Source organism: Nannospalax galili, unplaced genomic scaffold (genome assembly GCF_000622305.1).
Source record: "Nannospalax galili isolate Female #2095 unplaced genomic scaffold, S.galili_v1.0 scaffold1097, whole genome shotgun sequence".
NCBI lineage: Eukaryota > Metazoa > Chordata > Mammalia > Rodentia > Spalacidae > Nannospalax > Nannospalax galili.
Window position 1 is genome coordinate 740,925 of NW_008340640.1, and position 17,600 is coordinate 758,524.

General features: G+C 39.2%; 1 protein-coding gene across 22 annotated transcripts in view; it reads left to right on the forward strand.

Annotated features, from left to right (window-relative positions):
• Tcf4 (transcription factor 4) overlaps positions 1-17,600 on the forward strand; it is a 353,045-nt gene that overhangs the window by 314,333 nt on the left and 21,112 nt on the right. For all 22 annotated transcript variants that reach the window (XM_008835657.3, XM_008835659.3, XM_008835658.3 and 19 more), the window contains 4 exons: positions 2,766-2,833; positions 4,873-4,951; positions 7,569-7,645; positions 10,116-10,319. In XM_008835657.3, the coding sequence (XP_008833879.1) occupies positions 2,766-2,833; positions 4,873-4,951; positions 7,569-7,645; positions 10,116-10,319 (428 nt within the window). The remainder of the gene's footprint in view (positions 1-2,765; positions 2,834-4,872; positions 4,952-7,568; positions 7,646-10,115; positions 10,320-17,600) is intronic.

Genomic DNA, 17,600 nt, shown 5'->3' on the forward strand with positions numbered 1-17,600 from the left:
TTCCTGGAACAGAACAAAAGACATTCCATGTGAAATGGTAGACTTGCCCCAGTAAACTGCTTTGAAATTTAAGCCCTTGAGTTGGGCTGTCCAGCTGTTGCAAGGTAAAATGACTTGAGTTAAAAAATAGTCTGTTCTTATCAGTGGCTTCCATGGGTAGCCTTTGTAGTTTTCTGAAACATTTTCATGGCCAGATGAGGTAAGGGGTTGGTTCTATTTTTGATTCAACTTCCTGAGTCTTAACATCTCTTTGTATAAAAGAGACGGTCATAGCTTACTTTAAAAGGTTCGGTGCTAAAAAACAATCATGCTAAGCGTATCCTGTCTCTTTTAAAGTATGATTTTATGTGATGCATAATTTACTTTGTAAATGTTTTTAGAATGTTTTTATTGGTTTTTCAACTCTTCCTCTTTGGTGTCACGAAAATGGCTGGTTGGATGAATGGATGGATAGATTTTTAAATTTATAATATTCATTTTTAAAATTTTCAAAGGAAGAAGTAATCTGAAATCTGAAACTCCTACTTTAGCAATTTTTTATCAGCGAGGTCTTGTTCTTTTATTATCATCATTATTATTATTTTTTAGGGTTTTTGTTAGATAGTATGATTCCCCCCCCCCCCCCAGTTTGGGCTGAACATTCACTTCATTGATAACTGTATTAATCAGGCCGATTTCACAAATTATTTTGACTGCTAACTTTACTTCCATATGTAATAATGAGAAAATGATGTTGCTTGTAGAAAAGACCATGTGATAATGCATGTTAATATTAGTACTGTCTCTAAATCTTTATCAACGTCCTTTAGAATTATGTCTAGTTTTAAACACTTTAGTACAGAAATTCTCATTTTTGTACTAGAAATAATTTCAGTTATCTTTTATCTTAAATATCTTAATGTGCTCAATATCTTCCCAGATTGCTTCTCTTTGCCCAATTCTGTGATATCAGATATACTGTTCTAAGAATCTGCCTGTCCTTATAATCTAGAGTACTCCTATATGTTTTAATTTCTTTTTAAAAATATTTTATTCATTATTTTTATTTTATGCCACTTGAGAATTAAAAGTATATCTCCTTTCTAATTGCATGTGTCTTTTGATGTATTAGTCACATAAATAAAAGAGAAATCTTTAAGAGAAGGAACCATCTCGCTTAGCATGTTCAGGTATATTGCCTGAATGTGTGTAAGCACACCCATGTGTACATGTGGCGGTCAGAAGAGGGCATCAGATCCCCTGAATCTGGAGTTACAGATGGTTGTTAGCTGCCATATGGGGGCTGGGAATTGAACCTGGGTCCTCTGCAAAAACAGTTAGTGCTCTTAACCTCTGAGCCATCTCTTAAGCCCCTGTTTTAATTTCTTATGACTATGTATATATTTAAATTCCTTAAATTTGTTATATGGAAAAGAAGAGGTATGTTTTCTCCAAGGATGATTGTGTTTGTTTTATTGTATACTAGTATTCTTCTGGTCTTAATAGTGGAGAAATGAACCTTTGTGTGGGTTGTGCTTACCAAATAAAGTATATTAAAATATCTGTCATGGCCAGAATATAAATATATTAAAAATCACAAACATACCTAACCATGTTGAACAGAGGTCCAGTGAATGAGAATTTTATTCTGGAGATGTGAGGAGATCACTACATGTTGTGGATCTAGAAGAAAGTGATACAGTTGGTGAGAAAAAGGTTTTCCTGTTCAAGAAGGCTAGGAAGTTTAAAAATTATGCAGGTATACAATGAAATTTTGCTTGAATTTATCAATTGAATCAATTGATTTAAGATTTCCTTTTTGTGTTGTACAGAATAGTGAAGGAATTTCACTCAAACGTTAATGGCTTTTGTTTTACTGGATCTTACTTGCTAGTTTTGAGACCTCAGAGATGCAACAGCCCCCATGTTTCAGTCCATGTTTTAATGAAGAACTCAGAAGAACACTGGCTGGCCTATTTTCCACCTTGTGGTTATAATGCCACATTACCTTTAAAAAAACAGTTGGCTTTGTTAATATACTGGAATATATGCATTATTACTAAAAATACCTCTTATTTTATAGATAAAAGAATTTAAGGTTGTAGAGATAAGACTCATGAATATTTAGATTTATCTCTGAAAATTTGAGAGCTTATTGATTTCAGTAGCATAACATTCAAATTTTTTAGTGTAAATACACATATGTTTTAGTGGATACATATGAAAAAGATATGGGAAATAAATGATATGTAAATAATAAAAATTTTCTCTCTTCCTATTAGCCAGATCAGTTTTTTTTTTTTTTTTAAGTTTTATTCACTGCTCAATACTAGGAGGCACCCCGTTTTGCTGTGTGTCATATTCTTCTTTATTGAATCTGGGTGTAATTATTCATGAAGATAATTCCATTTTATGTAAAAATATAAAGAAATGTTGGAGTCTGAGGACTTCAAGCTCCTCAAAGTGTCACATCTTTCCATGATGACCAAGGGTTGGCTTAGTATTGGTCACCAATAAATAGCTGCTCATCAGCAACTGTGGGAATGCAATAGTGACTGAAACACTTTGTCTTTAAACCAAGGTGTCAGATTTCTATTTTATCTGTAAAAAATGTAACATGAATATATTTGACATCTACCTCAGCAAACAAATTAATGGTAATTAAAGATTAATGTGTTGTAATTAGCATTAAAAATGCAATTAAATTGTGAGTAAATGGACCAGGAATAGAAAACTGTTAGACGTCTCACTGCCTGGTTTTCATATTCTGCCCTTTGTTTTTGCAGCAAATAGAGGAAGTGGGGCAGCAGGCAGCTCCCAGACTGGAGATGCTCTGGGGAAAGCACTTGCTTCGGTAAGGAAATATTGACTTTGGACTCCACAGGCACCACTGACGCAGGGTGAACTTTAATCAGAAGTGGACATTTGGAATTTTAGAAAATAAATGCAAATAGCTTTGATGGGAGATGGAGGGGTGGGGAATACTAGCTTTCCTGCATAAAGATCAGTGGGATTTTTTGAAGAGAAAGCTGTTTTACTTCCCATCTTTGGCTTGCCTCTTTCATCTGTTTTCTCTGTGCTGCTCAGCCACCTTCAGTGAGGGGTCTAGGGATAGTCTATGCCTGGGCTTATAGATTTTCTGTATATTCTTCTTTATTTTACCTTTTGCCTCTTTAGTATTATAGATACCCATTCATTGGCTAGCTGAAAATGACTTTTCAAAAGTCAATTCTAAGGCATTTTGAAAAAGGTATTTGAAGGCTGGGCGTGGTGGTGCACACCTTTACTCCAAGCACTCGGAATGCAGAGGCAGGCAGATCACTGTGAGTTCAAGGCCAGTGTGGTCTACATAATGAGTTCCAGGCCAGCTGGGGCTACAGGGAGACCCTGTATCAAAAAAAGACGACCGAAAAAAAATAAAAGTGGGTAAAAGACACAAACAACAAAAAGCTGGAAAAAAAATAATGGAAAATTTAGTATAGTCACCCTGGCCTTTCATCAGTACCATTCAAGGGCAGGAAGGTGGAAAAAGCAGAGGGAGGGGACAGAAGTTCACTAATTTAACTGAACACTTATAGGTGTCAGTTTTCCATACAGTCAATATTTCACATGATACAAATTTTATTTAGAGGATTGGAGAGATGGCTCAGCAGTTAGGAACGCTTACTTCCTCTTCCAAAGGAGCTGAATTTGGATCCCAGCACCCTTCAGGTGCATACAACTGCATGTGACTCCAGCTCCCTGGGAATCTGGCACCTTGTTCTGGCCTCTGAGGATACCCATACATGTTAAATAAATAAATAAATAAATAAACAAACAAACAAATAAATAATAAGGAAGGAAGGAAGGAAGGAAGGAAGGAAGGAAGGAAGGAAAAAGAAAAAGTTATTTGAAAGAAGTATGATGATGACTGAGGTCCATAATGACTTGTACCCTCAGTAGCACCTGGAGGACTTAGGTTCTCTGCTTTGCCCACCCATTGCCAGGAAGTTAAAGCTGAATATTTTTTGTGACAAAATATCATCTTGCTCATTCATTTCAAGTACTGTCCCTGGTCTTGTCTTCGAAGGCTAAATAAGCATGATCATTTGCACTTTTAAGAGATTAGTTCTTCTAAGACTTTTGCCTTTAGTTACCTTTTTTCCTACCATTGTGAGCAGTAAGTTCATCTGCCAGGTGTGGTGGGGCACACCTTTAATCCCAGCAGAGGCAGACAAATCTTTGTGAGATCAAGGCCTGCCTGGTCTGCATAGCAAGTTCCAGGACAGCTGGGGCTACAGACAAACCCTGTCTCAGAAAAACAAATAAAATCACTTCAGCTAATATTAGCATTGTGTTCTAAATAAGAGTACCAATTTAATCTGGGCTTTCTCATGTCCTGGTATCAAATGCCCTAATTATAGTAATGGAGTTGGGTAAAGGGGGACCTTAGAAGCAATACTGTCCAGCTCATTTTGTAGAGGAGAAAAGGGGAATCAATATCATATAGTTCATGGCCACACTGCCAATTATAAGTGGAAAAGGATTAGACTTGAAGTTGGCAGGTCCCAGGGTGGGTGCCACATCTCTCATGAAGAAAGCTGTGTGGAAAGGGTTTCATTGATTGGTTCATTGGTTGGTCGATTGCTTGGTTGATTAGGATTTGGGTGGGTGGGTTGGTGGGTTGGTTGGTTGGCGGGTTGGTTTCCTTGCCATCCCATACCACTACAGTCATTCTTTTGGAAAACTAAAAGTAATTATTAAGTTTTTCATTATTTAATATTGTTACTATAGCCGACTGTTTCATATATTTTGTAACTTGTTAGATTTAAGTGAATTGCATGGATAATTTTGTTGTTTAAAAATTGTTTATTGTTAATAAATGAGGACTTTTTTCCCTTTCCCCATTTTCAGATCTATTCTCCAGACCACACTAACAACAGCTTTTCATCCAACCCTTCAACTCCTGTTGGCTCACCTCCTTCTCTCTCAGGTACTGTATTCTAAATTCCACTTCACAATAGTAACGGCTTATAAAAATTATTTACCTTCTGTACTTCCACTCTAGGAGGAGGAAACTTACTCCCCACAAAAGTCTCAAAATAGAATATTCCTACAAGCAAAGAGAGTAGGATGGAACAGATCGATTACAATATGAGAGTGCATTGGTATCCAAAGTTTTTCCTTTAAAATTAGCTGAAAAATTATTTCTTAAACTTTTCTTAGCTCTACAGAAGATATCTAATGCAAATCATTATTCTAATAAAGTATCTCAAAAAAGTTAATATTGTCATGAATATGAATGTAGACTACCTAATCACCAAATATAGACTGTGTCGTATCAGTGGATCATTTCTTGAAGACCTTTATGCCTTCCCTAATTCTATTGGAATATTTGAAGAAAAATGTAACTGTAAATTAATCGCAAAATAATTGTGTGTGGTAAGGAGGTGTTTGTCTTTAAAATAAAACAAATTGCCAAGAGCTGTGGCTTCATATTGTGTAATTTATAAATGGTAGAATTTTATCATTAAATCATTTTACTTTTGAAACAGGGTCTCTATGTAGCCCCAGCTGGCCTGGAACTCACTATGTAGACCAGACTGGCCTTGAACTCACAGAGATCTGCCTGCCTCTTGCCTCCCAAGTGCTGGGACTACAGGCATGCACCACCACGCCCGGCCTAAGTCGTTTTACTTTTAAAGGTACATTTGAGTAACTAGCTGCCCTTCCTACATGAATATGTTCAGAAAGCCTTGCACGGTCCGTGTTTCAAATCTTTAGAAAGAAAGGAGAGTTGCTTACATACAAAGCCAAGTGCCATGTTTATCTGACCTTGCTGTAATTTATAGTGGATTCACTTCCTACATGTGCCCTGGAATCCTTTGTTATTCCCTACATGCATGTGTCACAGGCCCCAGTAGCTGGAAAATGGGAGGTTTCAGATGGCTACAAATGTTTCAGAAGTGATGGCTGTGACACAGATGCAATTTCATATCAGCGTTTTCTAAGCCCTTGTGATGCATGAGGCACAGAGTAGGACAGTGAAAAAGTCAACTGAGTCTTGAAGTCAGTCTGTTCTTCGTGACCAAGTCGAAGCTGGGAAGAAGCAGAGATGATTTTAAGAGAGTTAGAGACTATCCCCATGCACAAATGGAAAGGAAAGTTCAGTATTGTGTACTTCTTGCTTGCATCAGACTCATGGGATCTGAAAAAAAAAAAATGATTTCACATATCAGTCTCCCAAAGCAGAGAAGGAAGTGGGTCAAAGGACTTGAGACACTAGGAGGAAAATGTCTAAACAGGTGGAATGTCACACTTTCCAATCAAGCAAAGCAGCTAATTCTGTGGTCTTGAAGTATGAAGATAACTATTGTCAGATACCCTGGTTTTACCTGTAAGTGAGACTCAGGAGGGCTGGATGGTTTGCTGAGGGGATGCCAGGAGGAGTAACAGAGTTCGACCAAGAGTCTGGTACTCTTTTTCCTGCACTTGAGGTTAGGATGGGAAAGTTGGAATGTACAGTCATTTAGTAAAACCCACACAGCCCGCTCAGTAACCTGCTAGAATCTGGTCGAAGGCTGGTGAAGGCACTTGTTGGGTCCTGGTACCACATCCTGGAAGACCACTGTTAGGAAGAAAGAACTTTTATGGTGGTACAAATAAGGGGACAGATTGCTATTTTCACACCAACGGCTCTGTCCAAATTCTGTCAAGAAAAGTAATTGAACAAAATATCCTATTTTTATTTAGCATAAAAATACACGGGCATACCCAGAAAAGACAGGAAGAATGGATTCTAAACATGCCAGCAGCAGCAGGGCATGAGGCCCTGTGAGATCATAGTTATTTTTTCCCTATTTTAAATTATGTATTTTCAAACTTCTCTACAGTAGATGTGAGCACTTTAAATTGATTTAAATTTACAACTGTTTTTTTTATGTTGTAGGTTAGATACAGAATATGTATTCTAACAGGAATCTTTGAAAATTGGTGTCTCATTAAAAAGTTAGTTTCTTTGGGAGAAACTTAGTTGATACTGTTAATGGGGTTTTAAATTTTCTGGTATAGTGAATTACTGCTAACTAAGCTTACTTTCTAAGGGAATCCATGGAACAGTGTGTATAAAGCCTGTGCTAAGGCCTGAGTTCATTCCATAGCCCTTTTAAAACAATTTCTAAAGGTTTATCTCCTTCTATAGGTCATTTTTAAACAACAGCAAAGCTCTTTCCTGTTGGTGAGGAAACTTAGCTGAAAACAAACTGTCCTCCCCTAATGATCTGATTACCCCCCCTCTTAGTACCCTTAAAAGTACTGACTCTACAGTTCTCCAGTGACAGATTTCTCCCAGAGGAACTCTGCTAACTGAAATTTATACCCAATAAAGTATTCCTTATGCAGAGCAGCTTCAGGAAGCCGTGAGGCCACGTATAGACTATGTTTTACATTTTAAGGATTTGTCTTGCCCAAAATTTAGATCTCAGAAGTCTACGTGTATTTATCTTATCGATTCATGAAAATCAGCATTGCTTTGGCTAAGAGGATTCTTTTTAAGTGTCAATGAGTTTAAGTACACACATATCTGATTATGATTTTCATTTTAATATCAGCAGGCACAGCTGTTTGGTCTAGAAATGGAGGACAGGCATCATCATCTCCCAATTATGAAGGACCCTTGCACTCTTTGGTAGGTCTGCTCATCTCTTGCCTTGTCCAATCAGGTTTTTCCTTTTTCTGTCTAAGATTTTTATTTTTGGTAATCATAGCTCAGAGTCAACAGTAAGTACACCAGCTTATTGGAGCCAGACTTGTTAGGCTATGTGTATTTCTATTTGTAGATGTTGACCTGGATGGCCCTAGAACGAAGCCCAGGGCTCTGCATACCTAATGCCAGACAAGAGATTATGACTCCATCTGCAGAATGATAATATCCCCTTTCCCTCCATCTTTGGAAAAGATCCCTATAGATGACTTTCGGGGCTAGAGCTGGAACACTTGGAGATCCTAGCTCCCTCTACTCTGCCAGCAAGATAACAGAAGGCCGTTTCCTCTTAACCGCAAGCAATAGGCCTTCCATTTATGTCCTCATTCCAGCACTTTTACTTGTAAAGAAGAGCCTACTCTTCCTGGGAGAAATAGCTGTTCCTTTCCATGGGCTTAATTCATATTATAAATACTCACATGATGATTCAATGTCTGACACTTTCATCTTCCTCAGTTCAGGGTGGGCGGAGCTGCAACTATGCAGGAAACAGCCCAGCATCATGCACTTTTGGTTTGCACACGAGTCAAGTAGCCCCCCCCCCCCCCCCCCCCGCACCAGTCGTCCCTCAGGACTGAGTTTTCCTCAGTATTTTGAAATGAAACAAAGAGGAAAGCATTGACTTCCTGGTAATTTATGGACCACTTGCTTTCTGTCCACTTATTATTTAAAGGAAAACCTACAAATGAAAATCCAGAGGCAAATTTCCCTCCTTTCTGTTGCCTCTTCCTCACCGTCCATCCAGTAGAGGCAACTACACAGACAGCAAACCCGCACTGGAGCAAACCCGCACTGCCCAGCTTTTTCATCTACAGAATATCCTAATAATGCAGCTGTTAAGCACGTACCTTCATCAGCTGTTTTCCACCATACATCCAGCAAAAACAGGCGTTGTTGAGCTATAGAGCTGGAAAGGCCGGTATATAACTGTGGGTCATAGGTTTGATTCCTATTGGATTCTGAACACTCACCCGGATTCGTAAATAGAAACTCCCTTCTCTCTCCACCAGGAAACTGTGAGCCAGAAAGTATGCCAGGCTCAGGCCTGATTTCTTTTCATGCTTACACTGACACAGCTATCTACTGTCACTCTCATTTTTATAGATTAAAAAGCATAAACTCAGAGAAACGTTTCGTAACTTTTCCCCAGTCAAATAAGTAGCAGAGCTAGCAGTGGGGGGAGGGGGGGGGGCTCATGTAACTCTCAAACCCACCAGATCAAAATGTTCTGTACCATAGACTAACTCTATTAGACACACATTCTTCATGTCAGTATAGAATAATTAGAACTTGTTTTTCTCATGCAGTAGAGCTGGTACATCTGTTTGCACAGTGCATTAGAAATCAAAGTAGACCATAGCATGTTCTAGGGCAAAACAGTACTAGATTTAAGTTTAAAAACAAACAACAATAGCAAAAACACCTGCATTTCAACCCTGACTACCTTAACCCACTTAATTTTTTGACCACAGTTTTCATGTCTATATGAAAGGGGCATCAAGTCGCTTATAGTGTACATGTAGGGTGAGGGGCAGTGAGATGGTCTATTTTAATGTACACACTGGCAAGCAATATTTGATATGATTATTAGTTATAGTAGAAAATGAACACATAACTATGTGGCCTTATCTAGTTGAGGAAAAGTAGGATTTCTAAAGACTAAAATGAACAAAGGATTGGTTTTTAACTTAGCAAAGTAGTGAATTCTGTATTGTACTATGGACTTTGAAATCATTTGTAAGTCCTCGGTTAACAGCTTATTCACATCTTCACTAGTCTTCTTTCTTGAGGCTTCATATCACTTTGGGTGACAGAATTTGTTTTTATATTTTTGCTGTAACAATTTCCGAACCCCTTCTCCACATATGCAAGTTGGTATTGATGACAAGATAAAAAGCAAAAAACATAGGTTGAAAGATTAAGAATTCGGACTCTCTGTACTTTCACCTGTCTTGGTCTTGAAGAAGATAATTTAATTAGAAAACCAAAAACAGATCATCTTTCTACTGCTAATTTCTTTTAGCTCTTTACCCAATGATTGCCAAAATGTTCCTCAAATTCAATGCATTTTTTTTTCTCTCTGGCATAAATCTAAATTCCCTTTCAAGCTAATGCAGTCCAGTATAGCATATGTGCACAATAATGTCCTCAAAGAATCATTGAATTTACTTTGCTCATGAAAAAATAACACCGTAATTTTAACATTAACATTTTCCACCAGTTTTGTAGGAAGGACATTATTTATTTTTACTATTGTTCTAAGGAAATAAATGTTATTAGAAACATATATTCAGAAACCCAAAGTGTGGTCTGTGGTAACTCAGGGTTTTACTTACATAACCTGTGCATGCAATTTCAAACTAAATCAGATTTCACCTCATTTATTAACCAACAGCAAAGCCGAATTGAAGATCGCTTAGAAAGACTGGATGATGCAATTCACGTTCTCCGGAATCATGCAGTGGGCCCATCCACAGCTGTGCCTGGTGGCCATGGGGACATGCATGGAATCATTGGACCCTCTCATAATGGCGCAATGGGTGGTCTGGGCTCAGGGTATGGAACCGGCCTTCTTTCAGCCAACAGACATTCACTTATGGTAAGTGATAAGCTTTGTAGGCCCTACTTCTATAGAATTAGAATTTCAAGTGTAACTACTTCTGCTACTATTGTTTTTCAGTGATAGCTTTATTGAGATATAATTTACTGTATAAATAATTCGTCCATTAAGAGTGAACAATTCAGTGTGTTTTAGGGTGTTCATAGCATCATGCAACCATCACCACAGTCTAATTCGGGAACATTTTTGCCTTTTATAAAAAGAAAAAGAAAGCCACATATCCATTAAGCAGTCATCCCCCACCTTTTTCACACCCCTTAGCTTTTCGTGACCATTGGTCTACTCTCTGTCTCCGTAGATTTGCCTATTCTTGCCATTTCATTTACATGGAATCATATGATATGCTGGCCTTTTCTGATAACTTCTTTCACTGTACAATCTTTTAAACGTTTAGCTGTTTCACCACATATTAAAGTTTCATTTGTTTTTATCTCTATTTACCACACTGGATCTTGGGTTGCTGTCACTCTTTGGCAGCTGTAATCAGTGCTCCTGTGAGCATTTCTGTGTAAGTTCTTGTTTGGATACGTTTCCATTCCACTCAGTGTTTGTCTAGGAGAAAGTGGCATGCTCGGTGCTTAGCTTTTCAATCATTTATCTTGGTGACCTTGATCAGAGCATACAATTTAAGTTCATGTTACGCTAATGATATTTCAAGTATGAGGTTTATATTGGTTATGGATTTTTTTTTTAACTTCAAGAAACCAAAATGGCGCCTTTCGATATGCCTATGGGAGCTAGAAATACACTGTATTCATTTGTATACGTACACCATGTGAGACTATGTTATGGAAGGTATAGAACAGCTTGCTACTACTTATTTATGAAGTCATTCGAGTAATCTGTAGGCAGATTTGTCCACATGATAAATAGGATTTATTGACTGCCTACCATTTTTGAAATGGAAAGCATTCTCTGACCCTTTTGGGAGGCGCATAGAATCTTTATAACAAAAATAGTAAGTGATAACAGTTAATGAACTGACAAATGGGTGAATTTAACTGTATTCATGATTTGGGGTAATTCTGCTCCTTGCAGGTGCTTGGTCGTAAACATCTTAGTACCGTTTGCCTCTTCTAGGGTTTTAAAAGTTGCTTGGAAGAAAGTCTATTTTCCATTCTCGCTGCAGCTTGTCTCATTTAAAGGTGCTTCTAAGAGGAAATGTAAAATAACTACAAATCGTTATAAAGTTCAAGTTCTTGCTCAACAGTATTTTTCTGTCCTTCCTTCAATTCCTCTTAATTAATAGACTAACATGGAGAGTGCCATCCTGAACAGTATAATTCTGAAACCTGCAGCCAATCTGAGAAGCAATGAACTCATTTCTAAAATGTGGAAATATATTTTTTAAATGTCAAAACTAAATCTTTTATTTATTTCTTTTCTTTTTTCTTTTCTTTGACTTCTACCCTAAAAATTCATCACTAAGTAAAAACTGTCTGCTCATTGGCAGTTTCTAAGAGTTTACAAAAGGAAAATCTAGATTTTAATTTAGCCTGGCCTCAGGTAATGTGTTAAATACACTTGGGATGCATATAATATGAGATTTTCGTTTGTACAGCTCTCTCTCTCTTTTTAACTACAGTGTTTAAACAATACTGCTTTTAATTAAGAAATCTAGCTTTATTAAAAGCCAGATCTGTGACTTATAACCATTTCTGTATATCTGCTCTCAATCAAGAGAAAAACATTTTAATTTCTGTAGCCGTGTTCATTTTGCATATGTTAGTCGGATGCGCTGTACACCCAGTCTTGGCTTCGGAGGCCTCCTTTTCCATAAATACGTAGTTTGTTCTTAAATACCAGATGTAGGTTAAGTGGTTCTTTAACATACTAAACTGTATATAGATGCTTTTTGAAATTATTTGACCTTTGAATTGCCTTTTTTGAGTCTGATTCAGAGATGGGACAGGAGAAAAACAATGGAATTACTTTTGGAGAGAGGAATGTAAACTGACCCCATAGAAGGGGAAAGAGAATAGAATCGAACAATTTTAAAAAAAGAAAACATCCAATATTATACAGACACCTCTTTGATTGATATATGGGTGGGGGGGGTATCTAGAAGAAAGAAGACTGCCTGCTTTGCCGTTGAAAAATGTTTCCATTCTTTCCTCCAAAAACAATGGCAGAGCCTACCAAATCATGGCCTGGCTGCAGAGACATGCCATGTCAACAGCCTGCTGCCCTTTGAGCCAAAGGGACTCTTGTCATTTCTCCTTAGAAACCACGTGGCCTGTCCATAAAAATCCCAGTTCCTCAGCCCCAAACACTCATGTGTGTGAAAGAGATTGGATTGGCATATCTTTCCTTGCACAAACTGGTATTAATTTTAAAACAAAAACCTAAGAACAAAGAAAATAGTTTTTGAATTTAGTCAGTCTGAACTTAACCGTTGACCATTTGATACATTCCACAATAAAAAGGAAGTTTGGGGGGGCAGAGAAAGAGAGAGAGAGAGAGAGAGAGAGAGAGAGAGAGAGAGAGAGAATTTTCTTTTCCCCCAACAACAACAGAAAATTCAAGAAGGATACTGGTAATGTTTTCCACATTTGAATCTTAATACATGAAACAGGCTTTCAAACTTTGGCCAGCTGCAGTAAATAAAGTAGCATAGGCACCGGAAACGGGGCAGAAAGGGCTGGTGAGCAGCTAGCTTCCAGCCACACACCTGCCTTTGTTGTTTTGGAGTGGAAGTAAGGTGTAGAAACCCGAGATTCATCCTGGGTCTGGTTTTGTTTGGAGCAAATCTCCTTCCTAACTCTACTTCCTAATTCCTTCTGATTAAAGAATAGACAGCTTTGGATGTCTTGACCCCCGTGTTCCTCTCATTTCTTCCTTCCCCACCTCCTGAAAATCAAAACAAAATGCCTTGATAATAACTTGGAAGATGATGTAAGCCTTTCTTTCCCTAGCAGGTTGAATTTGTGGTGGAGAAAACCGTGGTTCTGCCTCAACTATTATGATATATCTCGCTTAATTGCTAACATATTGTACTTAGCTTTTGATTCACAAAATGTTTCCTTGGTCTTTAGTGATTCACTAGTAATATAATGAAAGGGCCTTTTTTTCATAGCAGCGTGTCTTACAACATCAGAGTGAATGCAATACAATGTGGGGGCTTTCTAGATATTATTTCATTATGCTTTTCTCTGCTTAGAACCCTTTACAGTCCTTTTATTGTCTATAAGAGAAGGACCAGTTAGTTCTATAAGTTAGTTCTTAAGACCCTTGACCACTTCTGAAAACCTTACACTTAGCTATGCTAAACCCCAGTAAGCAAAGCTTTTCTAGCCAGTGCATGTGCATTACCAGAATTTACTTCATTAGATTCTTCTTTGCATCTCTTTAGGGTTCATCTGCTCTGTCCACTTCTGTCTGCCCCCTAATTCCCATCCATCTTCTAAATTCTGACTCAAATTCTTTCACTTTCAGGAAGCCATCCCTTATAACAGTCATTTTCTACCCTAGTCACACAGCACAATGAGTCATATCATTTCCAGATTTCTATCTTACCCAACCACATATAGCTGTTCGTCTTTTAAAGGTACAACTTCAGTCTTGCTGGCTGTTGTAAATTCCTTGAGTGCCACATTTTAGATTTGATCTTCCTCCCAGTAAATAGATCATCACTTGGATAAGAAGAGAGACTTAACTTTCTTCAAGGGCCTGAGGACTTGGACCCTCTGCCCTGGGCTGTGGTTATAGTACTTCAGTAGTATTGGTAAGATTCCAGTAAAAGAGAATCATAGTGGTTGTAAGGGGTTGGTGACAGGAGCCTTGGGAGTTCAAGACACAGCTAGATTGAAGTCTGGAGACTTTACTCCAGATTTTGTGTTCTTTCTTACTGCCATGTATCCTCTGCAGAAATTGCAAGTGTGCCTTTTCAAAACTACTTTTAGGTCCAAAGAGCTTATGATTTTCAAATCTTGACAAATGTTGGTTAGCAAAAGATTCTAGGTATTTCATGGTCAGTTTCCCACAGCAGTTTCTTCCCTCCAGTGTGCGTATGTGTTGGGGGAGGAGGGCTGCTTGTAGCATGCTCAGGGCAAAACATCAAAACACTCCTTCATCTCACTGCCTTCTTTCAGGCCTGTATGCTCATGCTAAGTGGCCAGGAGGTGTAATCTTCCCTCTGGAATTCTTGAGGATATAATTTTAAGTCATCAAGTCATGTTTCTTACCATAACAGTCCCCTTTCCTGGTAGAATCAAAGCAGAAATCTCCAAATATGGAAGGAGAAAGAAACCACTGGACTTGTCACTCACCTAGTTAGGAAATCTTGCCAGTTCTAATACCCTCTGCACCTTAGTGATCTCATGGATTATCTTGATATTTAAATCATTAGATCTCATGTAGATTATTTAAGTAGCAACTTTCCAAATATAATTCTCGCCATTATTCACTTGGTATTCACACCCACAGACCAGGCCTTTCAGATGGGTCAACATCATCTTTTATATTTTATATTTTTTATTTTTATTTTATGTATATGCGTGTATTGCCTGCATGTAGGTAAGTGCACCTGTGTCGTGCAATGCCTGCAGAGGACAGAAGAGGCTGTCAATCCCCTGGAACTGGGGTTACAGACAGTTGTTAGCTACCATGTGGATGCTGGGATTTGAACCCCGGTCCTCTGCACCAGTGTTCTTAAACGCTGAGCCATCTCTCCATCCCCAACATCATCTTTTAATGGAACAAGAGCAAAACACATATCAAACATGTTTTAAGACCGTGTGTGTACTCCTGGTTATCTATAGATAGACTCAGCAATGCCATATTTATCATCAGTGTGTAATTAGTGTGGTTCCCAGTTCCTTTTTTTGATTAAATTCTGCTTATTCATTTCAAAAATATTTAGCTGTGGTTACGAGTGTCAGACCTTATGGTAATTATGATCTCTGTTCTCAGGGGGCTCACAGACTATTGGGAAAGGACTAGAATATTTAAACAAATTGCTACATACCAGTTCACTAGGCCCCATAAGAGAATAGAGGCTCTCTTACCTCTAAGCGAAAGCCCTGTGGTCACTTGATATAGGAGTAGTGCCGTGAGTGTGTGTGTCTCCCTGGCCCTTTCCTTTTCTCCTTTTATTTTATTTTTTATTTGTTGTTTAATCTTTGAGACAGGGTCTCCCTATAGCCACAGCTTGCCTGGTACTCACTATGTAGACCAAGCTGACCTCGATCTCACAGAGATCTGCCTGCTTCTGCCTCCTGAGGGCTGGACTTCCTTTTTGTTTGTTTATTTTTAAATTTTGAGAGAGGGTTTCCCTACTCTACTCAGGCTTACCTTGAACCCTCTCTAATAGCCCAAGCTGATCTTAAACTTTCAATTCTCCTTCCTCTGACTCTACAGTAACTGGGATTACAAGCTTACACCACCTGCCCTAGCAATAACAGTTTCTTAAGACTAGCTAATATGGTTGACTTACAGGTGGAAGAGCACTGTGAAAGTTGTCCCCATACCTGTTCTCTATGGCATCTCACAGGGTTCCACATTAAGCCTCTCTGCCCAGGTAGGATTGTAGAACATATTTTAGAAACCACTGGTGTAAGTGAATCATACCAAAGTTTCTTTCTTTCCAGTAAGTTTGATTTTTGATTAAAAATAATTTATCCAGGGGCTGAAGAGATGGCTCAGTGGCTAAGAGCACCAGGTTCGAATCTCAGCACCCACGTGGTGGTTAACAACTAAAATTTCAGTTTCAGGGGATCTGACACCCTCTTTTGTCCTCCTTGAACATTGCATGACACAGGTGCACTTACATACATGCAGGCATAACAGCTTGTACACATGAAATAAAAATAAATCAAAAGAATTTTTAAAAAGGATTTGTCCAAAGAACATGTGTTGGGGGAACAATGATCTTTTTAGCTGGCATCAAGCATGTAAGAATTTAGCGCACAGGGGATGGAGAGATGGATCAGTGGTTAAGAACACTGACTGTTCTTGCAGAAGACCCAGGTTCGAATCCCAGCACCCACATGGCAGCTAACGACTATCTGTAACTCCAGTTCCAGAAGATCTCACAGCCTCTTCCATCCTCTTCGGGCATGCACGACACGGGTGCACTTACCTACATGCAGGCAATACATACATGTACATAAAAAAATAAAAATAATAAAATATTTTTAAAAGAATTTAACACACATAAGACAACTTAAATCACTTTTGCTTGCATAGTTGAGCTCAGATCATAGAATTTTTGTTTCTGAAACCACCTCAGAAATCAGTTAGCCCATTGCCTTGTTTCGCTACTGAAGACAGAGGTCCAGAAAGGGGAAGAGAAAGTGATCCAACCATGCTTGCTAGTTAACGGTTGAACTAGTATTAAAAAACAGACAAGCCAGCCTGCCTCCTGCCTTCCTGTCTACCTTCCTGTCTGCCTTCCTTCCTGCCTACCTTCCTGCCTGCCTGCCTTCCTTCCTTCCTGCCTACCTTCCTGCCTGCCTGCCTTCCTTCCTTCCTGCCTACCTTCCTGCCTGCCTGCCTTCCTTCCTTCCTGCCTACCTTCCTGCCTGCCTGCCTTCCTTCCTTCCTGCCTACCTTCCTGCCTTCATGTCTGCCTGCCTTCCAGCCTACCTTCCTGCCTGCCTTCCTGCCTGCCTGCCTTCCTTCCTGTCTGCCTTCCTTCCTGCCTGCCTGCCTTCCAGCCTACCTTCCTGCCTACCTTCCTGCCTTCCTTCCTGCCTGTCTGCCTTCCTTCCTGCCTGTCTGCCTTCCTTCCAGCCTACCTTCCTGCCTTCCTGTCTGCCTGCCTTCCTGCCTACCTTCCTGCCTTCCTGTCTGCCTGCCTTCCTGCCTACCTTCCTGCCTTCCTGTCTGCCTGCCTTCCAGCCTACCTTCCTGCCTGCCTTCCTTCCTTCCTGTCTGCCTTCCTTCCTGCCTACCTTCCTGCCTTCATGTCTGCCTGCCTTCCTGCCTACCTTCCTTCCTTCCTTTGTGTAATAGTGGGATTTAGACTCAGGTCCTTGTACATGCTAGATAAGAGTTCTACCTCTGAACTATATCCCAAGTACTCTTTAAACTGCATCCCACACAGCATAGTTCCTCTCTAACCTAGTACCACAGCAGCTTTAAAACTGTAAACGGTATTAGAACCATTGTGTTCCTTGAACTTAGGTGATAAACTCAAGCACACTCCTTAGTTGCCCCTGAACTCCCTGTAGCGAGTAGCTATTTAGCTTTGCCAATCATATGGAACCATAACACAGAGTACCCGTGGGGTGTTGTTGCCTTGCTGCCTGGGTGGCAATT